Here is a 22,776-nt window from a genome sequence, read left to right as displayed (position 1 = left end):
TAATGACAATTGGTGAAACTCATGATTAGTGTAGACACATAAGGAACACGTGGAGAAGGTCTGATGAGCTTGGTCAATATATTAAGAAGGATCAAGATGTCTCAAGTTTTATTGTACTAGATCGAAAGACGGCTTCATGTATCATAGGACATATTACCATACTACCAGATTACCAAAGAAAACCGAAAAAAAATGTTGCAATAGTATCTAGGTAGATGACAGATGATATGGTATATTTATAATGGGTTCTGTTAGAAGGTAGGGAGAATCTTGGAGGTGAGGATGAGCCTCCTAGTGAGAAGAACTCTGCTGGTGTCTACTCTATCTTTGTGCTATATGCAGATATATGGAGCCTATCCGTCAACGAAAGTACCAGCAAAGTGATTGTTGACTGTAGAAACATATAGGTAGGTAGTATGTAAGTATATGATAGAATAGGCGTGGAGTTGGTGGTAATAGTCTGAAAGGTTACTCAGGTATATGGTACTGTGGGCATGAGATGGGCAATGTTCAAGAAGGAAGATGAAATGTTTGGGACTGGATTTCTGGTGGTGGGTCTCTCACCTGAATCTCTGTGTCTGGTGATGAAGGGGTCCTGTGTACCGTCGGGCTGTGGTCTGGTAAAGGTGGGTGAGCAGAGCTTGGCCTGTTTTCTGACTAGGGTTGTTGGCAAATTTCACGGTGATTGGTTCGCTGGCACCAAGTGGCTTCTGCCCGTTCAACCCTTTGATGGCTTCCTCGGCCTCTATCCTCTTATCGAATCGGATGAAGCCGACTCCCCTGGACACCCCTGGGGAGAAACAAAAGAGAAATTTTAACTAAATAACTTCTATGGCAACGATTTTCTGCTTAAATACAAACTGGATGTATCTAACATCTTTCATTTAGGAACTCTTCTTCGATATCATTGGGCTTAAAATAACAATTGCAAATTGTTTCAAACAGCCGACAGAAGAAAAGGGATCCAGCTGTGGGTTATACATAGATATTATCATCCCTTTCATTGGAGTTCACATTGCCAACCTCCCGATTTTCTCTCTAGACATCCGCACATATACTAATATGGTTTCTATCGGCTATATAACAGACTGCCCAGGCCCGGACCGGAGAACCGGTGGATCCCCAGATAGGCCCCTGAATACTACTGAGACATGCCTCTGTATTCTGCTGGGATTTGCAAAAAATTGTGAAAAAAAATCCCAATAAATTAGAGATGTTATTGCTGTGTCCTGAAAAGGGGCCCCACACCTCCAGGTCTGACCCAGAGACTGCCTCTCTGTGTTTTAAAGGGGTTACCCAGAATTAGAGATAACGTTGCTTTCTTCCAGAACAACCTATCCACTCTTTTCTAGGAGTTTGTGTGTGGTATTGACATTCAATTCTATTAAAGTGAATGAAGCCAGGTTGCAATACTACAAATAACCTGACGACAGGTGTGGCGCTGTTTTTTTTTTTTTGCATAACCCTAAGTCGCTCCCATACAATAGAATATGTAGGCACTATATGTCTAACCCTACAGAAGCTTCCAGTAACCCAAACCATCCATGATCCAGTGTGATAATATACCTGTGACCTGATCAACCAGTATACGCGAGGTGATAATTCTGCCATACTGGGAGAAGAGCTGCTCCATCTCTTTCTGATTCATGGTTTTGGGGAGACTGCTCACGTATAGGTTGGCATCTCGTATAGAGGCTGAGCTTGGGCGGGCGTAAGATACCTGTAATATACAGACCATGGTTATACACAATGCACATAGGTAGCAGAACCTTATACCGCTACGTAATTACAAGCTCGGCAGCTTCTTCCCAGCAGTGAGGAGGTTAAGCTGCCAATGTCTCTGGAGAGTAGCCATTGTTTGCTGCACCCCTAGCCACTGTTGCCACAGAAATGCCGGGTCACTCTAGGGAGCCTCCCATGAGCCTTTGCAGCATTCACACTTGTCATTACACGGAGACTTATCTGATGCAACTGTCTCTGTCTATGAACCTAGAACTCATAATGTGGCGGCTTTCTATACGATATTTGTATCGGGGGGGGAATACTGATAGGTCTCCTAAATATGAATCCTTTAATTCAAAGCAACTAATCGGGCATGCGGGAAATGAACGAATTTCCCAGAATTGTGAGTTCAGCTCTGAGGGCTGTAATTTATCCAACAGATAAGTAATAGCAAGCTATAATATGGGGGATTGAGACATATATTTAGCTTTTAAAAAGTTTAATATTGACTGTTTCTAAAAACAATCAGAATTAAGAGTTCAGCTCCGAGGGCTGTAATTCATCGTTACCACCACATAAGTAATGTTGTGCATTAACACAGAGACTCAACTTTTTTGCAGTAGATATAAATTAGGATGGAGACATATTTTAAAGGGGTTATCCAGCGCTACAAAAACATGGCCACTTTCCCCCTACAGTTGTCTCCAGATTGGGAGGGATTTTGCTGCTTAGTCCCATTGAAGTAAATGGAGCCTAATTGCAAACTGCACCTGAACTGGACACAACAGTAGGGGGGAAAGTAGCCATGTTTTTGTAGCGCTGGATAACCCCTTTAACTTACAAAAAGTTTACTGCTGTTTCCAATAACAATCAGAATTGTGAGTTCAGCTCTGAGGGCTGGAATTCATTGTTGACACCAGATAAGTAATGTTGTGCATAAAAGGTCCATTTACACAAGAAATATTATCTGACAGATTATCTGCCAAAAATTTGAAGCCAAAGCCAGGAATGGATTTGAAAAGAGGAGAAATTTTAGGCATTCCTTTGTGACCTGATCTCTGTTTATAGTCTGTTCCTGGCTTTGGCTTCAAATCTTTGACAGATAATCTGTCAGATAATTTTTCTGTGTAAATGGACCCTAACACAGAGACTATATTAGGATGGGTGTATATTTTAGCTTTCAAAGTTTATTGATGACTGCTTCTAATAAGAACCAGCAGAATTGTGAGTTAGGCTCTGAGGGGTATCAGTCATTATTGTCACCAGATAAGCAATCAACCTTTTATACTAGATCTATATGAGGATGGAGACATGAGTGATCAGCTGTGTTCTGTGGAGAAGCCTGACAGCAAGTGTTTAATTTCCCTACAGCACTCCCGCAGGACAAATGAGGTATTACATAATTCTCATTTAAATATGGACAATCCTTGTTAAACCTTTATTAATTCTAATTGTATAGTTATCTACTGGGAGTTGTAGTCCTGTAGTCCATTTACATATATATTGGATATAGAAAGAATCCCTGACAATGGGTCGCGGCGTTGCTGTATGCTACGTGTCACTTTCATTAGGTCGGAGTGGAGATGACAGCCATTAAACACGTCGCTGTGTTCGGTCACAAAGCCGCCTCTGTGGGCCTGACCTTTGGATCATTATCCGTGATTAAGTCACTTTTCGGCTACACAAGTCTTATCCTTTAACTTTTGCTGTGAGGAGCTGATTTGGGTTTTAATCACAGCAGCTGGCTTCCTGTGCCCATCCACGCTGCCCCCCCATCACCTAATCTCCAGGGGAAATACCCCGTAATTAGCCGGAGAGGGGACAGATGGCGGAGTGCCTTTGTCTGCCACCCCCCCTCACTCCCCCCCTATTCACAGCATCGCTCTCCCCCAGGGGACCAGATTTGAATGACAAAAAGAAGACAAATAAAAGATTCCCCCCCCTCATCTTCCCTGACCTGCTGCCTCTGCTATAAGACGTGACCTTCAGGGACAAGATGGAGAGATAGGGGGCATCTGTCAGAGCAGCCATCGGGGCGGGGGCAGATCTCATTTCTTTGTTAAGTGGGTGGGATGCAATTATTTCTCCCATTCTCTGCATGTATACACGACTCGGGTTACAGAAAATATGGATTGTGCATTAGGGCAGTGTCTATTGACGAGGCGTATCTAAGCTGTGTGTGATACTGCCTGCTGAGCTGCTGTAACTTAACCTGTTTTCTGTGATACTATCTGCTGAGCTAGTGTATCTAACTATACAATTCTCTTTTGAGTTGATGTATGTGATACCATGTGATGGGATTAGATATAGAGGCTCGGCAGACAGTATCACACATGATAAGCTTAGATACAGTAGCTTAGCTGCAGAAACTATTGCATACCAGCTCAACAGGCAATAAAAAATGGAACAAGCTTAGATACATAAAATCACCAGACAACATCACATATAAGTGATACAGTATGCTGAGCTGATATATGTAAGCTTATGATGTATGATACTGTCTCCTGAGATGGTGTATCCAATCTTGTTGTGTATAATATTGTCAGATAGTGTACCTAAACTTTATATGTGTGATGATGGTTGATGACTTGGTGTATCTAAGCCTATACTGTTTGACTATGTCTGCTGGGTTGGTGTATCTAAGCATATTATGTGTGATACTGTTTGTGGATCTGGTGTAGGTTGGCCACCCCTGTCTGACACTGTCTGCTGAGGTAGTGTATCTAAGCTATCAGTGTGATACTGTTTGAGAATCTGGTTTGTTTAGCTGGTATATCTAAGCCGCTTGAGTGTGATCCCTTATGTAAAGCTCCTATATCTAAGCCCATCATGTGCGATAGTGACTCCTTAGCTAGTGTACAAACCTCTGCTTCATGTCTACTCAGCTGGTGTATCTAAAGGAGTCATGTTTGATACTGTCTACTCAGCTGGTGTATCTAAAGGAGTCATGTTTGATACTGTCTGCTGAGCTGGTGTATCTAAAGGAGTCATGTTTGATACTGTCAACTGAGCTGGCGTATCTAAAGGAGTCATGTTTGATACTGTCTACTCAGCTGGTGTATCTAAAAGAGTCATGTTTGATACTGTCTACTCAGCTGGTGTATCTAAAGGAGTCATGTTTGATACTGTCAACTGAGCTGGCGTATCTAAAGGAGTCATGTTTGATACTGTCTGCTGAGCTGGGGTATCTAAAGGAGTCATGTTTGATACTGTCAACTGAGCTGGCGTATCTAAAGGAGTCATGTTTGATACTGTCTACTCAGCTGGTGTATCTAAAAGAGTCATGTTTGATACTGTCTACTCAGCTGGTGTATCTAAAGGAGTCATGTTTGATACTGTATACTCATCTGGTGTATCTAAAGGAGTCATGTTTGATACTGTCTACTCAGCTGGTGTATCTAAAGGAGTCAAGTTTGATACTGTCTACTCAGCTGGTGTATCTAAAGGAGTCAAGTTTGATACTGTCTACTCAGCTGGTGTATCTAAAGGAGTCATGTTTGATACTGTCTACTCAGCTGGTGTATCTAAAGGAGTCATGTTTGATACTGTCTACTGAGCTGGCATATCTAAAGGAGTCATGTTTGATACTGTCTGCTGAGCTGGTGTATCTAAAGGAGTCATGTTTGATACTGTCAACTGAGCTGGCGTATCTAAAGGAGTCATGTTTGATACTGTCTGCTGAGCTGCGTATCTAAAGGAGTCATGTTTGATACTGTCTACTCAGCTGGTGTATCTAAAAGAGTCATGTTTGATACTGTCTACTCAGCTGGTGTATCTAAAGGAGTCATGTTTGATACTGTCTACTCAGCTGGTGTATCTAAAGGAGTCATGTTTGATACTGTCTACTCAGCTGGTGTATCTAAAGGAGTCATGTTTGATACTGTATACTCAGCTGGTGTATCTAAAGGAGTCATGTTTGATACTGTCTGCTGAGGTGGCATATCTAAAGGAGTCATGTTTGATACTGTCTGCTGAGCTGCGTATCTAAAGGAGTCATGTTTGATACTGTCTGTTGAGCTGGCGTATCTAAAGGAGGCATGTTTGATACTGTCTACTGAGCTGGCGTATCTAAAGGAGTCATGTTTGATACTGTCTGCTGAGCTGGTGTATCTAAAGGAGTCATGTTTGATACTGTCAACTGAGCTGGCGTATCTAAAGGAGTCATGTTTGATACTGTCTGCTGAGCTGGTGTATCTAAAGGAGTCATGTTTGATACTGTATACTCAGCTGGTGTATCTAAAGGAGTCATGTTTGATACTGTCTGCTGAGCTGGTGTATCTAAAGGAGTCATGTTTGATACTGTCTGCTGAGGTGGCATATCTAAAGGAGTCATGTTTGATACTGTCTGCTGAGCTGCGTATCTAAAGGAGTCATGTTTGATACTGTCTGTTGAGCTGGCGTATCTAAAGGAGGCATGTTTGATACTGTCTGCTGAGGTGGCGTATCTAAAGGAGTCATGTTTGATACTGTCTGCTGAGCTGGTGTATCTAAAGGAGTCATGTTTGATACAGTCTGCTGAGCTGGTGTATCTAAAGGAGTCATGTTTGATACAGTCTGCTGAGCTGGTGTATCTAAAGGAGTCATGTTTGATACTGTCTGCTGAGCTGGTGTATCTAAAGGAGTCATGTTTGATAATGTCTGCTTAGCTGGCGTATCTAAAGGAGTCATGTGTGATACTGTCTGCTGAGCTGGTGTATCTAAAGGAGTCATGTTTGATACTATCTGCTGAGCTGGTGTATCTAAAGGAGTCATGTTTGATACTGTCTGCTGAGCTGGTGTATCTAAAGGAGTCATGTTTGATACTGTCTGCTTAGCTGGCATGCCTAAACTAATCATGTGTGATGCGGTCTGATGATTTTGTGTATCTAAGCCTATCATGTTTTCAATGTCTGTTTAGCTGGAGTGTGATACTGTCTGCTAAGCTACTGTATCTAAGCTTTTCATGTGTGATACTCTCTTCTGAGCCTCTATATCTAATCTATCTAGCCCATCTCATCTAATATCACACGTGATATTGTCTGCTGATTTTCTGTAGCTAATCTGATCATGTATGGTACTGTATCTAAACGCATCATATGATATACTGTCTGCCAAGGACTGTATCTAAGCCATTCACTGTCTGCTGAGCCAAGTTGCAGGACTATGCCTTGTACATTGTAGCAGGGTTAATTGAGAAGGTGTATCTTTTTGGTGTGTTGAGCTGGTGTATCTAAGCACACAGTGCTACATCCCTCAAGGTCCTGTCCTTACCTTGATAGTCTTTGTCTGTAGTTTCAGTCCGTTGAGGGTGTTTATGGCTTTATCTGCATCATTGGGATCCACGTAGTTAACAAATCCGTATCCAAGGCTCTGACCTGTAGGGAGAAGTTAGATACACGGTCAGTGTTATCTTATAGGACAGGGGTCAGTGATAGCCGTCAGTCATTACAACACAAAGGGATGCTGGAGGGGGGGGGGGGTGTACTCTGGGGTCAGAGGTCTCCTGCTGTCCTCAATGCCACCACCTGCCTCACCCAGGCCCTACATACCAATATATAGTCATGTCATCCTTTTACAACAATTCCACGCTTAAAGGGATTATCCAGAATTAGAAAATTATACTTGTCACACCTGTCCTCAGTTTGGTTGTAGTATTGCAACTCAATTTCATTGATGTGAATAGAGCCAAGTTGTAATACCACACGCAACCTGAGGACAGGGGTGGCGCTGTTTTTGGAACAAATCAACTATGTTTTCCTAATCCTGCATAACCCCTTTAAGGCTGATTCTTTTATGCATAAGATTTCAGTCGCAATTTAAGGGCCCGTCTTTCAGTAAAGTATGAAGACAGCCATGTTGTCATCGACAGTGACACCTGTCAAAGCAGAGACGTATACCCAGGAGACGTATATAGCACAGCACAGTTATAACACCTGTGCATCTCAAGTCTGACACTTAAAGGGAAATCAACCTTCATTTAAAAGAAAATCTTTCCTGTCACATGACATTGTGATTAACTGACACATCTCCTGTCGCCATAGAGATAACAGCCACTAGCTGCTAATATAGAAACCATACTATAACAGCAAATACACATACATCACTTTCGATGGAGTTCCCCTTTAAGCCCAGAGCATCATTCTGATATCTCAGAAATCGTAATGACAGTATATACAAGTTTCACCCCATTTCCCCCTCTATATAGATGTTTTAAGTTTGCAGCTCCTAATTATTCACTGATTTTCATTATTCCAATATGGCTGCCACCACAGCCTCACATCCTATAATGACTATTCGGTTACTGAGCTACTGAGTCCCACATAGAAGTACTCCTACAACACCTCCTGGCATTACTAATATATCAGGAGGTGTTCAGAAGTATAATCAGGAGGTGTTGTAGGAGTAAGGGTAGTATTACACGGGCTGATGGGAGCCCGATAATATCTGTAAATCGGTTACTGGGCCTATTAGACGGTCCGAAAATCGTTTAACAAGGGCTGCTCCTTGCAGCCCTTGTTTAAACTGTATACATACCTATCCAGCCTGCAGGGCTCCTCTTCCTCTGTGCTTCTTCCCAGGTCCCCACGCTCCAGCTTTACAGCAGCTTGTCTCAGCTGACAGGCCGCTCAGCCAATCACTGGCCGCGGCGGTCCCGGCCTGTGAGTGGCCGAGCGGCCTGTCAGCTGAGACAAGCCGCTGTGCAGCTGGAGCACGCGGGACCCGGAGAGAAGCACAGAGGTAGAGGAGCCCTGCAGGCTGGATAGGTAATGTATTCTTCTTTGCATATTGTCAGCTCCGGCCGCGCACTGCTACTAAACGTAGCACGGTCAGCGTCCGACAATTATAGGTCAGAACCTATATCAACGATCAGCCAATGACAACGATCATCGGCTGATTGTTGTTTTTATTACACGGAACGATAATCGGCCAGATAGGGCCGGATCGTTCCGTGTAATAGTACCCTAATGCCAGGAGGTGTTGCAGGAGTATAACCAGTTGGTGTTGCAGGAGTATAACAAGGAGGTGTTATGGGAGTAATGCCAGAAGGTGTTGTAGGAGTAATGTTAGGAAAAGTAGTAAGGGTAATGCCAGGAGGTGTTGTAGGAGTAATGTTAGGAGAAGTAGTAAGGGTAATGCCAGGAGGTGTTGTAGGAGTAATGCCAAGAGGTGTTGTAGGAGTAATGTTAGGAGAAGTAGTAAGGGTAATGCTAGGAGGTGTTGCAAGAGTAATGCCAGGAGGTGTTGTTGGAGTAATGTTAGGATGTGTTGTAAGGGTAATGCCGGAAGGTGTTCAAGAGTAATACCAGGAGGTGTTCAGGAGTATAACCAGGAGGTGCTGCAGGAGTAATTCCAGGAGGTGCTGCAGGAGTAATTCCAGGAGGTGTTGTAGGAGTAATTCCAGGAGGCTCTGCAGGAGGTGCTGCAGGAGTAATTCCAGGAGGTGTTGTAGGAGTAATTCCAGGAGGCTCTGCAGGAGGTGTTGTAGGAGTAATTCCAGGAGGTGCTGCAGGAGGTGTTGTAGGAGTAATTCCAGGAGGTGCTGCAGGAGGTGTTGTAGGAGTAATTCCAGGAGGTGTTGCACCACTTATTCCAGGAAGTGTTTCAGGAGTAGTGCCAGGAGGTGTTGCAGTAGTAATGCCAGGAGGTGTTGCAGGAGTAATGTTAGGAGGTGTTGCAGGAGTAATTCCAGGAGGTGTTGCAGGAGTAATTCCAGGACATGTTGCAGGAATAATTCCAGGAGGTGTTGTAGGAGTAATGCCAGGAGGTGTTGCAGGAATAATTCCAGGAAGTGTTGCAGGAGTAGTTCCAGGAGGTGTTGCAGGAGTAATTCCAGAAGGTGTTGCAGGAGTAATGCCAGGAGGTGTTGTAGGAGTAATGTTAGGAGGTGTTGCAGGAGTAATTCCAGGAGGTGTTGTAGGAGTAATTCCAGGAGGTGTTGCAGGAATAATTCCAGGAGATGTTGCAGGAGTAGTTCCAGGAGGTGTTGCAGGAGTAATTCCAGGACGTGTTGTGGAAGTAGTGCCAGGAGGTGTTGCAGGGGTAGTACCAGGAGGTGTTGTAGGAGTAACGTTAGGAGGTGTTGCAGGAGTAATTCCAGGAGGTGTTGCAGGAGTATAACCAGGACGTGTTGCAGGAGTATAACCAGGACATGTTGCAGGAGTAATTCCAGGACGTGTTGCAGAAGTAATTCCAGGAGGTGTTGTGGGAGTAGTGCCAGGAGGTGTTGCAGGGGTAGTACGAGGAGGTGTTGTGGGAGTAGCTTTAATGTAGACCTGTAGCACAGACTGGTCTACAATATTGCCCCCCCCCCCCCCCCGATCCAAAAGAGTCTTTAAACCCTAGACGACCTAGGACGACCTTGGAAGCCTGTCCCCAGACGACCCTGGGCGTACAGGTACGTCCTGTGTTATAAAGGGCGTTCTGGAGCGGGCTGCGCTTCATAGCAGGTGGGGGCCGGCTGCAATCAGTAGCTGGGCCCTCACCGTTAATGGCAGGCTGCAGCGATCGTGCAGCAAAACTCCGCGGCGTTTAAGTGTAAGTAATAGGGGAAGCGCCTGTCACTTACCGATTGCTGTGTCGGACCGCCGGAGGTCTCTTACCTTCCTCTGTGCGGTCCGGTTGGTGATCTGCTCATGCAGACTGAATGAGCAGAGCGCCTATTACACTGATCAATGCTACGTCTATGGCATAGCAGTGATCAGTGTATGCAATCTAATGATTGGATGTAAAAGTCCCCCAAGGGGACTTAAAATGTGAAGAAAAAAAAAGTTAAAATGTTTTTTTCTTTACAAAACCCAAAAGCCCTCTCCCAATAAAAGTTAAAATCATCCCCTATCCCCTAATATAAATAAAACATATACAAATAAATAAATAAACATATTGGGGGAGATTTATCAAACATGGTGTAAAGTGAGACTGGCCCAGTTGCCCCTAGGAACCAATCAGATTCCACCTTTCATTCCTCACAGGCTCTTAGGAAAATGAAAGGTGGAATCTGATTGGTTGCTAGGAGCAACTGAGCCAGTTTCACTTTACACCATGTTTGATAAATCTCCCCCATTATATACCGTAGCGTGCATAATTGTACGATCTATTAAAAAATAACAATTGCTATCCCGTACGGCGAACAGCGTAAACAAAAAGAGGGGGAAAAGCGCCAAGATTACAGATTTTTTTGTTACATTTTATATATAAAAAGTGATCAAAACGTCCGATCTATACAAATATGGTGTTAATAAAAAGTAGAGATCATGGCGCAATAAATGACCCCCCATTGGGCCTGGTCCTCAAAGGGTTAAAGAGATTGTCCAACATTTTTTTCTTATCAGAAAATGGAATAACTTGTAAACTGTCCCTTTCCCTTCATTGTTTCCTCTAACTTTTTTTCACCCCCCGGGCCTCCTCTTCTGTTACTGCTTTTTGGATTTGTTCTTGTTTACATAAAGAACTTCTGGGTCACAGGGGTCAGCAGTGACATCACAGCTCGGCAAGCCTATAGCTCCATCCCCTCCTCTCTGAATCTTGCTCCACCCACTCTTCCCATAGGCAGGAAATGTGTGTCTTTTGAGCGGCATGGTGGCTCAGTGTCTGACAATTACCTGTATTATCAAATAAACTAGCTTTTTGACTCTCACCTGTTGTAGGACTACAAACCCCAGCACACAAATGTTAGGAGTTGTAGTCCTGAATTACATATACACTACAGAAGCAGGGCCGGAATAAAGGGAGGGCACTAGGGGCACGTGCCCCGGGGCCTCCACCACTAGGGAGCCTCCACCAGCCCAAACCTGGAAGTAGGGTTTGTAAAAAAAAAAAGCAAACAGTAGAGGATACACAACCTCACACAGAGTGTTGTGTATCCTCACTGTTTGCTGCTAACCATGGCTGCAGCCAGGCCCGCTTCTGCCATGAGACGGAATGAGCCTTCCGGCCCAGGCGGCAGATTTTGCGGTCTGGCAGGGGGCGGCATTATGTCCCCCCTACTGTCATTTTAGTTAAGTATCACTTAACAAAAATGACAGCAGCCGCTCACCTGTCCTGTCGCCCGCGCTCTCCACATCCAGTCAGGTACCGCGACGCCACCCTGCAGCTGTCATCGACCTCCAGGCTGTGGTGAGTGCCCGGGGTCGTGGGGGACGCGCTGGAGCGACCGGGCCACGCGGGGCCGCCGGGGGTTGTTGCGGTTTGATGTGGTGCGGGTGGCGCATCAAACCAAACCGCAACCCCCCCCCTCCCAGGCGGCCCCGCGCAACCCGATCACCCACTCACTCACCAATGCGTTTTTTACATGCGTGTTTTGATTTTCACATGATTTTCACATGATTTTCACAGCGTTAAAAACGCAGCGATACGGTACGTGTGAAGCTACCCTGAAGTTGGTTTCTTATTCGGCCAGTTTCTTATTCAGAGGATTTTTATTTTTCCTGTATTAGCCATTATTCTTACAGAAAATGTATAATATTCATAACCTGCTTGTAAGTGAGGAGCCCTGAGGGGATTGGTGATAAATATGGCCAAAAGGAGCCCACGGTTGGCATAAACATGGGCATTAAAGTAAAAACACAAAATTATGATTTAAAAATAAAAATGACTTTGGACCACTGATCTCACCCTGATAATACACAGAGAGGGGGGACCCCGCATCACACTGATAATACACAGAGAGGGGGGACCCCGCATCACACTGATAATATACAGAGAAGGGACCCCGCATCACACTGATACTACACAGAGAGGGGGGACCCCGCATCACACTGATACTACACAGAGAGCGGGGACCCCGCATCACACTGATAATATACAGAGAAGGGACCCCGCATCACACTGATAATATACAGAGAAGGGACCCCGCATCACACTGATAATATACAGAGAAGGGACCCCGCATCACACTGATAATATACAGAGAGGGACCCCGCATCACACTGATACTACACAGAGAGGGGGGAGCCCGCATCACACTGATACTACACAGAGAGGGGGGACCCCGCATCACACTGATACTACACAGAGAAGGGGGACCCTGCATCACACTGATAATATACAGAGAGGGGAGACCCCGCATCACACTGATACTACACAGAGAAGGGGGACCCTGCATCACACTGATAATATACAGAGAGGGACCCCGCATCACACTGATACTACACAGAGAGGGGGGAGCCCGCATCACACTGATACTACACAGAGAGGGGGGACCCCGCATCACACTGATACTACACAGAGAGCGGGGACCCCGCATCACACTGATACTACACAGAGAGCGGGGACCCCGCATCACACTGATACTACACAGAGAAGGGGGACCCTGCATCACACTGATACTACACAGAGAGGGGGGACCCCGCATCACACTGATACTACACAGAGAGCGGGGACCCCGCATCACACTGATACTACACAGAGAAGGGGGACCCTGCATCACACTGATACTACACAGAGAGGGGGGACCCCGCATCACACTGATACTACACAGAGAAGGGGGACCCTGCATCACACTGATAATATACAGAGAGGGACCCCGCATCACACTGATACTACACAGAGAGGGGGGAGCCCGCATCACACTGATACTACACAGAGAGCGGGGACCCCGCATCACACTTAACCCCGCATAAAATTAAATGAAAACTGACAGTTTTCAACACTGAATTTGAAAGAAATGAAACGTCTGCAAACACTTTCACTACAATTCATGAAGAGCTCGGTGTCACAGCCGTGTATAATGTTCATGAACATTATAAATCCCCTACAGTAAGGCAGCCATTTGTATAGATGACTGTATAGTTTTTTGTTGTTTTTTTTTTGTTGGCAATGGCAGACTTAATTTTTCCATAAAATATGCTGCGAAACCGGGAAAAAAATATTTGCGCAGTGAAAATAAAACACTATTTTTTTCTATTTAGAGGGGTTTTGGTAAAACTATGGTAAAACTGACTTGTTATCTATGTTCCTCAAGTCGGTACAATTACAACGATATGTAACTTGTACGACTTTTATTTTATGGCTTTTAAAAAATAAAACCTTTTTAAAAATCTAAATGCTCCTTAAAATCGCTCTATGACCATGCTTATAACACTTTTATTCTTTGGTCTATGGGGCTATGTGAGGTGTCATTTTTTGCACCATGATCTGTACTTTCTATCACTACCTTGTTTGCGTATATGCAAATTTTTGATCATTTTTTATTACAATTTTTCTAGATTTGATGTGCGAAAAAAAATCTGCAATTTTTCACTTTGGCGGGTTTTTGCGCTTTTGCCATTTACCGTGCGAGATCAGTAATGGTATCATTTAAAAGTTCAGGCGATTACGCACATGGATATATCAAATATGTTATTTATTTATTTATAAAATGTGAAAGGGGGGATTTAAATTTTTATTATAATTTTTATTTATGTATTTAATGCAGTTATATGAAGTCCCCTGGGGGTCTTCTATATACTCAGCACTGATCTCCCATTGAGATCAATGCTGTGTATGTGTGATGTCCCACTAGGGGTGTTACTAATATATACACCCTTCGCAAAAGTCTGTACTTTTTGTGGTCTTATTATGGTAAAAGTAGTATTAAGAGTTGACCACTAGATGTCGCTGTATTATGTACTGATGTATGGAAGCTGTTTATGTGTTATCAGAATCTGTAGACCAAAAGGATTTCTGCTTTCCTATTACCTCCTCTTTCTATTCTTCTGTTGCACTCTTTTCACCCAATCACAGCGCACCCTACACGCTGTAGAGGAAGTTAGTCCCTTGGGTGAGGAAGGAGCAAGAGCTTTTCGTTCGGGACAGTGTGGAGGAAGGACGCAAGCTAGATAGCTCTCCACAGCAGTCTCGTCAGGGCCCTGGCCCTCTGCCAGGTCCCTGTAGGTCAGTCTTAGCTAGTGCGCCGCATGGGTAGGATGTCAGACAGCACACTGTCATCAACTTTCTCTCAGGTACCCACACAAAGCACAATGCAGTGTTAAACCTCTTAGGAGAGGACTAGCCAAAAGATAACCTCAACCCACGCCGTGCAGAAAGCCTATGAACTCCATCTCGCAGCGACCTGTGCCACCCATTAGTACGGTTCAGCCAACGCTAGTGGGCATAACGTGGTGTAAAGACTAAAATAAAGGTCAATAAACAGGCACAGGTGTTATTCTTCTTCTACAAGTACTCTAGTATATCCTCCAACATCCCGGCAGAGCACATTTCTACATGGGTTGAGACTCTCACTGCATCCTCCTATCTGCTACTCTACCTCAGCGCAACTTTATCTACACAACTATCTCCTACTCAGCACTTATCTCACAGATCTGGTTGTCCTATGTTCAAGTCTTTATTGGAACTTTGTCAAGTGTATCTCAAAAGACCCTCTGTATTTACCTGTTGCACGTTTACAAGTAGTAAACCAACTCAATGTTATCTCAAGTCTGTGATTATTCATCACCACCTACACAGCATATACACCAAAACCTTGGGACACTTCCCCTTTCTGTGGGTGGCGGGTCCTACTCTCCGGGAGGGTCATTACACCGCTCTGGACACCTGTGATTACATAATCTGTGACACTATCCCAAGGAACCCGGTAGCAACCCGACAGGACACTGACCACAGGGGAAGAGTGTACAACTGGCCCTACACCTTAAAAGCAGGCGTACCATCACACCTGTGTGCCCACCAGGCACTGGCGTCACGTGACAACATAACAAGGTCCAGCTGTATCTCGGCCATCCACCACTGGAGTGGTGTTACACCACAACACCTAGCAAGTGACCGGCCGTCCCTCCAATATACACCTCCGGGGATATACCACATATATAATAGAGCACCGATCCATTAGATCGGTGCTCTATTGGTCTGGTGCAGACCAGATCGATAGAATACTGAGCTGGGATCAGCATCATTCCGGCGCGGAGGCCCGGCCAGGTAAGTTGAACGGATTTCCCCTTCGTAATTGCATCGTGGGGGAACGATCTGCCCACTAGACCACCATGGATGGGGGACAAACAGGCATGTAGATGCAGCTGTCAGCTTTGACAGCTGCATCTAATTGGCTCATTACCGATTGCGGTGATCGGACCGCGCCCATTAACTGCCGTGCTCCCAGGCTATTCATAGCAGCTGGGATCACAGAGGTTCAGCGCAGGGCTGCCGCACGGCCCCCCTCTGAAATCCCCTGCCCGACCCAGGACGTACAGTTACTTCCTGGGTTGTGAAGAGGTTAAAAAGGCCTCTAAAATCGAAACCTAGAATCTGACTGGTTGCTATGGGAGACTGTTTCCCTGTTCCTCTGCACAAGTTTTGATAAATCACCCCCATAGTTCCTTTATTATATAGCTCCAACCTATGCTGCAGTGCTGTACAGAGATTGTCATCTATCATGACGCCCTTACTGCTGCAGTTTCTACAGTAGCAGTAGCTCCTCCTACAGGGGTGGGGCTAACGAACTGTAGATTCATAACCCCACCCACCTGATGACTCACTGTTCCCTCACTGACAGGAACAGGAAACAGAAAGGGAACGTGACATCACAGGAAGTAAAGAAAACACAGGCAGAGTGGTCATGTGACTGAGCCTGAGAACACATGCTGTCACATATAGGGCTCATCTCCTGCTCTATACCATGCTGCCACATATAGGACTCATCTCCTGCTCTATACCATGCTGACACATATAGGACTCATCTCCACCTGCTATATACCATGCTGCCACATATAGGACCCATCTCCTGCTCTATACCATGCTGCCACATATAGGACTCATCTCCTGCTCTATACCATGCTGCCACATAATGGACTCATCTCCCCCTGCTATATACCATGCTGCCATATATAGGACTCATCTCCTCCTGCTCTATACCATGCTGCCACATATAGGACTCATCTCCTACTCTATACCATGCTGCCACATATAGGACTCATCTCCTGCTCTTTACCATGCTGCCACATATAGGACCCATCTCCTCCTGCTCTATACCATGCTGCCACATACTGTGACTGTATAACACCCCCATACCAGACCTGATACCACCATACTGTGACTGGATAACTACACCATACCAGATCGGATACCACCATACTGTGACTGGATACACCCTTATACCAGACCTGATACCACCATACTGTGACTGGATAACAGAGCCATACCATACCTGATACCACCATACTGTGACTGGATAACATCGCCATACCAGACCTCATACCACCATACTGTGACTCTATAACACCGCCATACCAGACCTGATACCACCATACTGTGACTCTATAACACCGCCACACCAGACCTCATACCCCCATACTGTGACTGTATAACACCCCCATACCAGATCTGATACCACCATACTGTGACTGTATAACACCATCATACCACACCTGATACCACCATACTGTGACTGGATAACACCATCATACCACACCTGATACCACCATACTGTGACTGGATAACACCGCCATACCAGACCTCATACCACCATACTGTGACTGGATAATACCACCACACCAGACTTGATGCCACCATACTGTGACTCTATAACACCGCCACACCAGACCTCATACCCCCATACTGTGACTGTATAACACCCCCATACCAGACCTGATACCACCATACTGTGACTGGATAACACCACCGTACCAGACAGCATACTACCATACTGTGACTGGATAACTACACCATACCAGACCGGATACCACCATACTGTGACTGGATAACACCCCTTTACCAGACCTGATAGCACCATACTGTGACTGTATAACACCCCTATACCAGACCTGATACCACCATACTGTGACTGTATAACACCCCTATTCCAGACCTGATACCACCATACTGTGACTGTATAACACCCCCACACCAGACCTGATACCACCATACTGTGACTGGATAACAGCGCCATACCAAACCTGATCCCATCATACTGTGACTGAATAACACCTCCACATCAGACCTGATACTACCATACTGTAACTGCCTGCCTATCTACAAGCCTGCTACTGCTCATAATATATATATATATATATATATATATATATATATATATATATATATCCCCAGCCTGCTACTGCATGTATATATATATATATATATATATATATATATATATATATATATCCACTCTGGCACTGCATGTGTGTGTATGTATGTATATATATATATATATATATATCCAGCCTGGCACTTCTACGCAGAAGGAGTTTTTTAGTTCTACAAGACCTGCAGTCACAGGGCAGCTTTCTATATAGACTACATGTAGGACTACAACTCCCAGTGTGTGTCTTTGGGGGAAGTGGGGCACAGACTGCAGACAGACCACATTGGGAGTTGTAGTCCTATAATGTCACAGCTCCTGTAGAAATAAAAACCACACACACATACACCTCTCTTATTAGTGACAGTGTACACTTACAGGAGGAGGAGGAAGCTGTCACTGTCTCTCAGAGGTCCTGGCAGGAGAGGGCTAGGGGTCAAAGGTCATCAAACCTCACAGGATGCTCCGTGCAGGCCAGTCTCTTCCTCTCTCCGTACTTTGTGATGCCACCTCCTGCTGGTGAGTGTTTGCCCTGCATTTCTTTAAAGACTGTTCTGCCCTGGTTAGCTAGTGTCAGGACAAACGACATCATATAGGCAGTCCGCACTGCTGGGCCCCTTGATGAGGCGGGCCCCGTTGCAGCAGCTACTGCTGCTATGGCAGTAGTTACACCACTAGGACTCATCTCCTGCTCTATACCATGCTGCCCAAATACTGCTCTGTTTTCAATGTGACCGGATCCCTTTAACCCACCATGATGTAGTGGTATTTCATGGTGGCATTAAAGAGGCATTCCGGTCAGGTAAAATACATGTTGAATCATCCCCTCTCCTAGACACTAAATATTTGTTCCATACTTAATATTACCTTTTCAGTCTCCTTCCCCCAGTGCTGATCATGCTGCTTTCTGCTGAAGACAGAGAACACTGTGTGTGAGCTTTTCACTCCATCCCCACTCTGATCTTCCTCCTCTCCCCTTCCTTCTTAGATGGCTCATGTAAACAGCATCCCTGGCTGGTTGTTTCCATCTCTGTAATTTAAGGAGGGTTAATCTAAGGTCTAGTTGCTGGTGACCTCACTGTGATTACCCTCCCGGCATTACAGAGTGCAGAGACAGCCGGTCAGAGACCCTGTTTACATAAGATATTTCAGAAAGGAGGGGGTACGAAGAAGATCAGAGCGGGGACGGAGTGAACAGCTCACACAGTTTTCTGTCTTCAGCATAAAGCAGCGGCTCGGAACTGGGGGAAGGAGACTGAAAAATTAATAATAAATAGGGATGGTCCGAAACTGCCGAGGTTCGGGTTCGTATGAACCCGAACGCTCGGCATTAGATTCCCGCTGTCTGCCCGCTTCGTGCAGCGGGTGGATACAGCGGGAGGACCGCCTGGAAAACTGGGATACAGCCTATGGCTATGGCCTTATCCCAGTTTTCCAGGCGGTCCTCCCGCTGTATCCACCCTCTCCACGGAATGGGCAGACAGCGGGAATCATCATACGAACCCTAACCAAACTCGGTTCGGACCATCCCTAATAATAAATATGGAATGAATTGTTAGTCTACAGGAGGGGTGATGATTCAATATGTATCTTACTGGGCCGGAATACCCTTTTAACTGTTTACATGCTGCTGTTAAAAGTGACAGATGCATTTACCAGTAATGGTGGTGGTTCAGTGGGAGGATTGGCTGCTTACAAAGTGTCTGTCAGGGGCCGATCCATTTCTGTACTAGGCCTCCATTTGTAATTTGCACCCACAGCCTGCATTGCCAAGCTGTGTGGGCAGGTTGTTGAAAAGTCTTTAGGGGGGGACTAAAAAAAAGTGAAAGAAATAAAAAGTTTAAAAGAAAAAAATGTAAAAAAATAAATAAAAATTACCACATTCAAAAAAGTTCAAACTAGTTATGCCACAAAAAAAGAAGCCTCCAACTTATGAAAAAATGGTACCAAAAAACCTATACATCATTACGCAAAAAAATAAGCCCCATAGACAGCGGCATAAAAAAATCATAGGTAAAACCATAAAACTATACACAAAAAAAAACACACAAAAAAGGTACCGCATGTCAGTTTTACCGCATGATGAACAGTGTGAAATAGGAGCTTCCTAAGTTACCAAAATTACAGGGTTTTAGTTAACTTCACACCATAAATATATTTTTTCTGTTTTGCAGTATATTTTATGATAAATTGACATTACATGGTACAGTTGGTCCAGACCCTCATATGGCTCTGTACTACAATGGAACTGAGCTGCAATACAACTCACAAACTGAGCACAAGGGTGGCGCTATGGTTTTTCTAATCCCTTCAAGTAGTTAAACAATGTTTCTCTTCTTTTCACAGCAAAACCATATATATCTATATAGACTCAACGGGGATTATGATAAAAAAAAATTCCTGTCAGACAAATATGTCTGGTCACCACAGGCACATGGCGAGTCACAATGGGAACGTTATCATTCAATAAGGACGGGACAGTCCTGTCATGAGATTGTACTTTTCAAGCCATGAAGGCCGATTCTGATAATTGATGGGCAATAAAATCAATAGATAGAAATGAGCAAACATTGCTCAGGCTCTGGCTCATCTCAACCCGAACTCCACCATTTGGTTATTGGTGGTTGAAGAAGTTGGTTGCAGGCCTAGGGAGTCCTGAAAACCATGGATACAGCCAAGGGCCATAGGGTGTATCCATGTTTTCCAGGAATCCCTAGGGAGGCATCCAATTATTTCAGCCACCGGTAATCCAATGGAGAGAGTTCGTATTTGGATGAACCAGAGCGTGCTTGAGGTTTGCTAGTCTTGCTAAACATGGCGCATACCTGTGATCTTGTCTCTGACCAGTTTACAGGACTCGATGTCTCCAATGCTTCCGAAAAGACTCTTAAATTCTTCTTGTGTCATGTTCTGAGGAAGATAGTTGACGATCAAGTTGGTTTTACTGTCGTCCGCGGCTCCATTTGTGCCATTGAGGATGCCCACACTGCCGGGACCATTGCTGGCCTGTGTCTCCATGGTGCTTATTATCTGCTGGAGAGAAGAGAAGAAGAGAAGAGAGCAGCACGTCAGCGTCCATCTTTATGTCACGGCCCCATGAGTCACATGATGTCATCTTTAATAGTGTGCTCGGCAGGTGTTACTAAGCATGCACTTATGTCACCTTTTTCCAGAAATCCTATGATATCATTTATCAGGGATATGATTCATTCATAAGAGGTTGATCATCCAATACTCTTAAAATCTGTAACAGGGCCCCCACCTACCATGTCTTTTATTTGGGCCTTCTTGGGCACCAGGCCGGGCCCACCGCTGACTCCAGCCTTGCTCTTGATGCTGCCTTAGCTGCTGCAGAACAGCTAACATTTGGTTTGTAGTGACAGATAAAACTTGCTGAAGCATGCTGGTTCTGACAGGCTGCCATCATGGAGCGGAGAGGACATCTGTGTAGATGTCAGTGTATGAAGAGGCCAGAGGGGCATCTGTCTGCAGCCGGCCTGGCAATTAGCCTGGCAGCCGGGAATAAGCAGGACGTCTTTAACAAGATTTCGCCTGCATTATGCCTTAAAGACCCTTCTCATCCTCCAGGCCGGGATTAAGGGAAAGGGGACAGCAAGATAAAGCTTTAAACTCATTACCAGCCAAGCCCTTTGTCCGTGGCGGTGAATGGGTTAAGGACAAGCCCCTCCCCCCCTTCCCTGAATCAAACCCCTTCAAGCGAATCTTTATCCAAGAACGAAATGCTGACAGTTCTTTTAACTGGGTACCAAGTCATTGCCTGTGACCCAGATATGTGAACGCTGCCATCAAAGCCGTTCATTTTATTTCTATATATAGCAAGAATTCCAGAAAAAATGTTGTCAACGTATCGGCGCATTGTAATAACTGTAGTAGTAGAGGTGTATTAATAATATATTATATTATTATTATTGTTATTATTCCCTCTTCACCGATGCTGATAGGTAATGATGAGGCATTGCCAGTGGTGAAATTATATGGCCATGAATTGGAAAATCTGCATCTAAAATCTAAGCAGAAACCCGTGGGTTTGAAGAAGATTCGGAGTGAAAAGAATTCGTTCAGAATCTACGTCAAAAATTTTAAATTTGTGTTGGCAAAATCTGCATAGAAAAGGGTGTAAACATAGCGTAGGTTGGTGCTATGACTAAGAGGCTGTAAGGGCTGGAAACACGTTAGGGGGAGGCACACCTGGCCAATGCTCCATGCAGTTTTTTTTAATCAACATTCTACCAATGGGAGACATGTAAAACACTGATTTCAAATCCACATAGCAATACGCATGGAATCTACATAAAAAAAAACTTCATGTGTACGTGTCCTAAGAAAGCCGAGGTAGCAGCTGTTTCCGGACCCTGATGCCAGGCGATACCAGTATTAGAGATGGCAGATTGTAGATGTGGGGCCCTGTTACAGAGTTTGCAGGTTCTCTAAGTTTTCCAACATTCGGTCAATGGGCGAAACCATTTTGGAAGAGTCTTATTGCATGACACCATGCTGTATTGGCCCTTTTGACCATGTGACCTTTCATAGATATTTTATATTTGTTCCATTAGATGATGCATTCCAGAGACTAGGTTTAAGTTGCCCCTCAATGCAACAGAGCCCCTTACAATTATATGTTATTTATGGAACTATTCTCTTCCTCTCGACTCCAGGGCCTAATACTACTACAACTTCTGCAGCCCATATAGTTAAGCCCCCGACAGGCCCTAGGAAGCCAATGTATTGATTGAGACAATGTAAGGCTGACTCCAATCCTTAAAACCCCCTCCAAGGGCCTTATTACACGACTGGTTATACAGTGACTGATTCTATTCCAGTTCAATGGTCTATTGCACCAAGACCCCGATAGAACTGCTACTGCTGCTTCCCCTAGAGCTATACCCTGATATCAGTTCATGTAGAGGGTGAACGTTATCTTAGAGGGGGGGGGGGGGGGCCATCCCATAAAAATTTCATTTTCCTTGTTTCCTTCCTTCTCTGATAAAAAAAAATACTTGGATATAACTGCACCTCATGTCACAAAGTGAGGCTGTCACCTATTC

General features: G+C 44.8%; 1 protein-coding gene across 9 annotated transcripts in view; it reads right to left on the bottom strand.

The window, feature by feature from the left end:
• ELAVL3 (ELAV like RNA binding protein 3) overlaps positions 1–22,776 on the bottom strand; it is a 46,305-nt gene that overhangs the window by 9,830 nt on the left and 13,699 nt on the right. For 6 of the 9 annotated variants that reach the window (XM_069947243.1, XM_069947226.1, XM_069947264.1 and 3 more), the window contains exons 2-5: positions 20,536–20,743; positions 6,973–7,076; positions 1,567–1,720; positions 565–790 (exon numbers count right to left, since the gene is read on the bottom strand). In XM_069947243.1, coding sequence (XP_069803344.1) covers positions 565–790; positions 1,567–1,720; positions 6,973–7,076; positions 20,536–20,743 — 692 coding nt within the window. Of the gene's footprint in view, positions 1–564; positions 791–1,566; positions 1,721–6,972; positions 7,077–7,672; positions 7,714–20,535; positions 20,744–22,776 lie in introns of those variants that run through there. The other 3 variants (XM_069947255.1, XM_069947235.1, XM_069947296.1) reach the window with 2 other exon arrangements.

This window comes from Dendropsophus ebraccatus, chromosome 1 (assembly GCF_027789765.1).
Source record: "Dendropsophus ebraccatus isolate aDenEbr1 chromosome 1, aDenEbr1.pat, whole genome shotgun sequence".
In the NCBI taxonomy this organism is placed as follows: domain Eukaryota; kingdom Metazoa; phylum Chordata; class Amphibia; order Anura; family Hylidae; genus Dendropsophus; species Dendropsophus ebraccatus.
Note: the sequence above shows the minus strand (reverse complement) of the source record. Positions and strands in the feature narration are given on the sequence as shown.